The sequence below is a fragment of the Gymnodraco acuticeps genome, unplaced genomic scaffold (assembly GCF_902827175.1).
Source record: "Gymnodraco acuticeps unplaced genomic scaffold, fGymAcu1.1, whole genome shotgun sequence".
In the NCBI taxonomy this organism is placed as follows: domain Eukaryota; kingdom Metazoa; phylum Chordata; class Actinopteri; order Perciformes; family Bathydraconidae; genus Gymnodraco; species Gymnodraco acuticeps.
Window position 1 is genome coordinate 36,590 of NW_022991722.1, and position 6,915 is coordinate 43,504.

The following is a 6,915-nucleotide window of genomic DNA, read 5'->3' on the forward strand; positions in this document are numbered from 1 at the left end:
CATGACTGTTACCCGCCTTAAGAGACACTATTTCGGGCTAAACTGTATCCATGTTGACCCCTGGTTCTTCTTCCCGGTACCCTGGATGCATGTTGGTGGCCGTGGAATAATGCAATGTGGAGTTCCAATGCAAATCGGCTTAAGTCCAGTCCGGGTCTGGACATGTTCCCATGACTGTTACCCGCCTTAAGAGACACTATTTCGGGCTACACTCTATCCATGTTAACCCCTGGTTCTTCCTCCAGGTACCCTGGTTGCATGTTGGTGGCCGTGGAAGAATGCCATGGAGTTCCAATGCAAATGGGCGAATGTCCTGTCGCTGGCAGGACATATTCCCATGACTGTTACCCGCCTTAAGAGACACTATTTCGGGCTACACTTTATCCATGTTATGTGGATGAAATGGACCCAATTCCCGGAGGTTCCAGGCCGAATTTGGGAGCTCATCGGCGGCCTGCCATGCACCCCCACCCGTGGAAAGCAAAAAAAAGTAAAGAAAACGGTCAATTACATGTTAAAATAATCAAAAATGAAGTTCCTGTCCATTTCATGTACATTTGGTCGTGTCCATTTCATGTACATTTCCTCGTGTCCATTTCATGTACATTTTCTCGTGTCCATTTCATGTACATTTGATGGGGGAGTCACATGTGGATTAAATGGACCCAATTCCCGGAGGTTCCGGGCCGAATTTGGGAGCTCATATGCGGCCTGCCGTGCACCCCCACCCGTGGAAAGCAAAAAAAAGTAAATAAAATGGTCAATTATATCTTAAATTAATCAAAAACGAAGTTTTTAAAAATTCTCGAAAAAACGGCTAAGTGCCAACGGGTGAGGGGCTCAAGTCTTCGGCGCTTCCGGCGGAAGCCCCGGAGACATTTCCACTGACCCGTTGCACTTTTCAACGTAGAGGGGAATACTGACCTCCCCTCCTCCGTTAACAATTTTCATTCATCTTTTCCAAGCTACCTTCTGCACGAAATCGGAAACCCGGTTTTTGAGAGCACTTAGAAAAAAACGGCCTATTTCTCATGATGGGGAAATCATGGAGGAATGCGTCCGATGAGTGAGCACTTTGGATCGGATACAATTGTTGCCCGGAGGACCCCCAATCACGGTTCTTACCAAACTTTAAGCTTTCAAACTGGCCTCTGGAGGAATTCAAGGGGAGTTGCCACGGAATAACGAGACACTATTTTCGGACACATTTTATCCATTTTCACCCCTTTTCAATGGTTCTTCCAAAAGTTAACTTTAACTTTTTCTGACTCTGGAGGAATGTAGGGTGAGTTGTCAGGGACTCTACCCGCCTTAGGAGGCACTATTTTCGGACACATTTTATCTATTTTCACCCCTTTTCTATGGTTCTTCCAAAAGTTAACTTTAACTTTTTCTGACTCTGGAGGAATGTAGGGTGAGTTGTCAGGGGACTCTACCCGCCTTAGGAGGCACTATTTTCGGACACATTTTATCCATTTTCACCCCTTTTCTATGGTTCTTCCAAAAGTTAACTTTAACTTTTTCTGACTCTGGAGGAATGTAGGGTGAGTTGTCAGGGGACTCTACCCGCCTTAGGAGGCACTATTTTCGGACACATTTTATCCATTTTCACCCCTTTTCTATGGTTCTTCCAAAAGTTAACTTTAACTTTTTCTGACTCTGGAGGAATGTAGGGTGAGTTGTCAGGGGACTCTACCCGCCTTAGGAGGCACTATTTCACCCAGTTTTGGCTCCCGCCTTGCCTGGATGATAGGACCGATAGATGACAGGGATCTCTGCCCGCCTAACGAGTGCCTAAATGGAACACCTTTCGCACGATGATGCAAAGGGAAAACTCAATGTTTTCAAAATAAACCGGAGAGATTTGACATGGGGTCTTTCTAGTTCGCTGAGTGCAACTTTCTTCTTTTCACCTGTCCTTCTTTGTCGCCCCCGGTTCTATACATTCTACTGGTGACACTTCCCGGTACCGAAATGCTCAGGCATACAAAAAAGATGGCGATCGGTTGTCCTATCTGTAATAGTCCCTTCCGCGCCCTGAGCAAGCACCTGCAGAGGAACCATAGTGTGCGTAATTTAGTTGAAAGAAGAATTCTGCTGTTGTTGGCGAAAGGACGGATAAACATTAGGCTCCATCCCTGCATCATTGCAGGATGCGAGTACATCGGGACAAGGCTGGACCGCCACTTGTACAGAGGCCATGTTGAGCTGTCCCGGCAGGAAATACATGTGGTTTTAACTAAACTAAAAAAGAAAGTGGCCACGAATGAGCTTCATGAACTCAGATTGACAAACCCCACAGTAGCAATGATTACCTCTTGGGATGTGGACACTGTGGGTGATGATGTCCTGTCACAACCTCCACCCTTGTCCCCAGTGATTGAATGTGACAACCAGGACTGTAAGGAATGGAGGATGTATGCAAACAGAATGAGGGCTCAGATGGACATATATGCTGCTGAGGTGAAATCCCTGCGCTGCATGCTGCAGCAGAGGATAAATCGTAGCCGACAGAGGATGAACCAGAGGGCCGAGGACATGCTTGGGTTTGATGAAGAGGATGGGGAGAACCAAGAGCGGGTGTTTCTAAGGAAACGATCCCGAACAAAGTCAACACCTATTGCACGTCTGTCCGTCCTGGGAGAGGGATCCCTCCTCTGTTGCTCTCCCTGAGGTTTCTCCCATTTTTCCCTTTAAACTGTGGGTTTTCTTCGGAAGTTTTTCCTTGTACGATGTGAGGGTCTAAGGACAGAGGGTGTCGTATTGTCATACTGATATTTTGTACAAACTGTAAAGTCCACTGAGACAAATGTAACATTTGTGATATTGGGCTATATAAATAAACATTGATTGATTGATTGAACACCAAATAGGCTGTCCAAGTCCAAAGGTCCCTCCTGCAGGAAGTCCCCCATTGCCTCTCACACACCTGTATCCAGCTCCATAGATACCGATGCCTCGTCATCCTCCCCTCCCATACATTCCCCCTGGTTCAGCGGCAGGGGCCGGGGGAATCGAATGCGGGACATTACATTCCCACGCTTCATGGAGAAGTATCTGCAAGGCTACCGGGACCATTATGAGGGCATCGACCCAACAGTGAGGCTCCAAGAAAACGCAGTCTCCAAAATGATTTTAATCACACGGGAAGTTGCTGCCATCCTGAAGTCCATGAGAAAGAAGGTGGTTATCCACCAGATGCAGGTAAAGCGGGACAAGATGGAAGGTCTGCCAAGCCATAAAGACATCATGGCATGTTTGACTGCGGCCAAAACTCGCATCCCTCAGCTCCTGGACGTGATGACCAGTAATCCGACTAACGCAACCCGGACCCTGCTCTATGGGTACATGACCCTCAATTGGAGCTGCATTTATGGGCACCGTCCGGGGGTCTACTCTAACATGACCAACGCGGAGGTCCGAAAGGCGGAGACAACTGGCACTGCCTTTGGCTTCCTCATCCACGTGAGTGAGCTATTAAAAAATGTGTTTATTCTGGCAGTGATACACATGTTGTGGATGATTGACACTCTCTAACTCTGTCATAACAGGTAAGCAACCACAAGACGGCCAACGTGTTCGGGGAAGCGCAGTTGTACCTCACCATAGAAGAATTTGGATGGATGAAGAGGTGGCTGGAAATCAAGGGGACGCTGACCGGCACCAACAACCGCTACTTCCTCTGCACAGCGGGGAAGAACCCATCGAGGAACCTTGCCTCCTTCCTGAGGTTGGCATGGGCTGATGTGGGACTAAAAGGTCCCATTAACTTCACCGACCTCCGCACAGTCCACGCCGATAATGCGAAGAGGTTTCAGGACATAGGCAACCGCCAAAGAGTGAGTGATTTCATGTGTCACAACACTGCAACTGCAGACACATTTTATGCCAAGAATCCTTCTTTGAAGGATGCTGCGGACATACGGCTGCTCTTCACAGAGTCACTGCAAGCAGCGGCCGCAGCAGCATCAGGGGGGAGTGAAGACAATTTGGGGTACATTGACATCCACAGTGACCGTGACAGCTCTGGAGAGGAGCATAGCCCCACTCCCTACCAAGACTCCCCCGATACCGAGACGTCAGATGAAGACTTCAACGCTTGGAGAGCGGCGAAGAGGGAACAGTCAATGGCCGAACACAGTCCCTCAGACACGGGTGAAGAGAGGGTGCCAGCCTCTGCACCAACTTCACCCGGTACGGACTATGTTGCCAGTGACCAACTTGTAAATATGCAATGTTTTGTTGTACTCAGTCCCCTTTGGCTGGATGAGTGAATAATGTTATATAATGTTATAAAGTGTCAATGTATATATTTCTGTAAATAAAGTTTGTTAAAATTACTTAATTTAACCTCTTTTTTATAACCCAGTATGGGTGTTTCCCCTTTAAGATGCCCAGGGGCACGAGGTTCTGGTGGTGTGCATGAAGGGGTTTAGTCCGCGTGAGGAGTGCTCAAGTGTGGGAGGATGTGTAAGGCAGAGGAGGGTAAAAAAAGTTAAAAGTGTGAACCTCCAGCAGGGCAGGTGTTGCTGCTGTGAATAAGTCCGACTATGGAGGCCGATGTGCGGACGGTAAAGCACCGCAAAATACACCACCTTATAGGTTCCCAGGGGTAGCCACGAACAGAGAGTCACCAGCAGAAGCACATGTGTGCAACAGCAGCAGTGGGTAAAATAGTAAAAGTGTTCCACCTTGCAGCAGCGGGGATGCGCTCTCCGTGGAGCTGAACCGGGGAGCACCACGGAGAGCGCCACCTTATAGGTTACCAGGGCCATGAGAACATCCTCCATAGGAGGGTGGGTGCTGCTGTGAATAAGGCCGACTATGGATGCCGATGTGCGGACGGTAAAGCACCGCAAAATACACCCCCTTATAGGTTACCAGGGCCATGAGAACATCCGGTACAGGAGGGTGGGTGCTGCTGTGAATAAGGCCGACTATAATTGCCGATGTGCGGACGGTAAAGCACTGCAAAATACACCCCCTTATAGGTTACCAGGGCCATGAGAACATCCTCCATAGGAGGGTGGGTGCTGCTGTGAATAAGGCCGACTATGGATGCCCATGTGCGGACGGTAAAGCACCGCAAAATACACCCCCTTATAGGTTACCAGGGCCATGAGAACATCCGGTACAGGAGGGTGGGTGCTGCTGTGAATAAGGCCGACTATAATTGCCGATGTGCGGACGGTAAAGCACTGCAAAATACACCCCCTTATAGGTTACCAGGGCCATGAGAACATCCTCCATAGGAGGGTGGGTGCTGCTGTGAATAAGGCCGACTATGGATGCCCATGTGCGGACGGTAAAGCACCGCAAAATACACCCCCTTATAGGTTACCAGGGCCATGAGAACATCCGGTACAGGAGGGTGGGTGCTGCTGTGAATAACGCCGACTATGGATGCCGATGTGCGGACTGTAAAGCACCGCAAAATACACCCCCTTATAGGTTACCAGGGCCATGAGAACATCCGGTAAAGGAGGGTGGGTGCTGCTGTGAATAAGGCCGACTATGGATGCCGATGTGCGGACTGTAAAGCACCGCAAAATACACCCCCTTATAGGTTACCAGGGCCATGAGAACATCCTCCATAGGAGGGTGGGTGCTGCTGTGAATAAGGCCGACTATGGATGCCGATGTGCGTACGGTAAAGCACCGCAAAATACACCCCCTTATAGGTTACCAGGGGCACGAGTTTCTTGAGGGTGTAATCATCTGGGTTTAGTCCGTGGGGGAGTGCTTAAGTTCGGGGGCCCGGGGTCCCAAGGTGCGTGAGGTTATGAAAGTACGCATGTCAGGGAGATATGCTGGAGGTCTGTAGTCCGTGTTTCTCTGGTTCTTCCAAAAGTTAACTTATACTTATTTTGCCTGTGGAGGAATGTAAGGGGAGTTATCAGGGGACTCTACCTGCATTATGAGGCACTATTTTGGGATACATTTTTATCCATTTTAACCCCTTTCTCTGGTTCTTCCAAAAGTTAACTTATACTTATTTTGCCTGTGGAGGAATGCAAGGGGAGTTATCAGGGGAATCTACCTGCATTATGAGGCACTATTCCCGGGTACATTTTATCCATTTTAACCCCTTTCTCTGGTTCATCCAAAAGTTAACTTTAACTTTGTCTATTTATTCATAAATAGCACATTCTGAATGACCCAGTGTACACATCGTTGTGTACCTCTGTGTCACAGCCCGCTGCTGCTCTCCCTCCCTGCATTATGAGGCACTATTTTGGGATACATTTTATCCATTTTAACCCCTTTCTCTGGTTCTTCCAAAAGTTAACTTATACTTATTTTGCCTGTGGAGGAATGCAAGGGGAGTTATCAGGGGACTCTACCTGCATTATGAGGCACTATTCCCGGGTACATTTTATCCATTTTAACCCCTTTCTCTGGTTCTTCCAAAAGTTAACTTTAACTTTGTCTATTTATTCATAAATAGCACATTCTGAATGACCCAGTGTACACATCGTTGTGTACCTCTGTGTCACAGCCCGCTGCTGCTCTCCCTCCCTGTATTCACATCACTTTTACCCAGCATTCACACACTCATTCCTGGGTAAGAAAGCCATGTGCATCACCCTGGATCTATGCCTGTGTGCCTGTGGGACCCTGCTTACAGCAGTGACTCTGCTGTACATTTCATGAGTAGTCAAATGTAGATGAAATGGACAGGTTTCAAGCTTCTTTCCAGGGTTACATAGTGCTGTGAAGCAGCCTGTCCTCATGGCCGAGTTTGGGTGCTGAAAGGCGGACTGCCAAACCTCCATGTCGAACCCCATCAGCTGTGGGCAGCCTGTCAGGCTGTCTCCCCCTCTCCAGCGAGCTCTCCAGGGCTGGATGTATCATGGTCGAGTTTGGGTGCTGAAAAACCCATTTTTAGCACTCTTTTCCCTGCAGAAAATAGTT

General features: G+C 48.4%; 1 protein-coding gene across 1 annotated transcript; it reads left to right on the forward strand.

The window, feature by feature from the left end:
* The first annotated feature begins 3,221 nt into the window (after nucleotides 1–3,221).
* LOC117534786 lies at nucleotides 3,222–4,312 on the forward strand. The gene is made up of 2 exons (XM_034199009.1): nucleotides 3,222–3,465; nucleotides 3,552–4,312. The coding sequence occupies exons 1-2, from the start codon at nucleotides 3,250–3,252 to the stop codon at nucleotides 4,272–4,274; spliced, it is 939 nt and encodes a 312-aa protein (XP_034054900.1). The 5' UTR covers nucleotides 3,222–3,249; the 3' UTR covers nucleotides 4,275–4,312.
* The last annotated feature ends 2,603 nt before the right edge of the window (nucleotides 4,313–6,915 follow it).

Excerpts from the sequence above, each read along its gene's own strand:
- LOC117534786 (XM_034199009.1), top strand. The coding sequence starts at position 3,250 with ATGGCATGTTTGACTGCGGCCAAAACTCGCATCCCTCAGCTCCTGGAC. Across the intron at positions 3,466-3,551 it reads CCTTTGGCTTCCTCATCCAC|GTAAGCAACCACAAGACGGC; the intron begins GTGAGTGAGCTA and ends CTGTCATAACAG.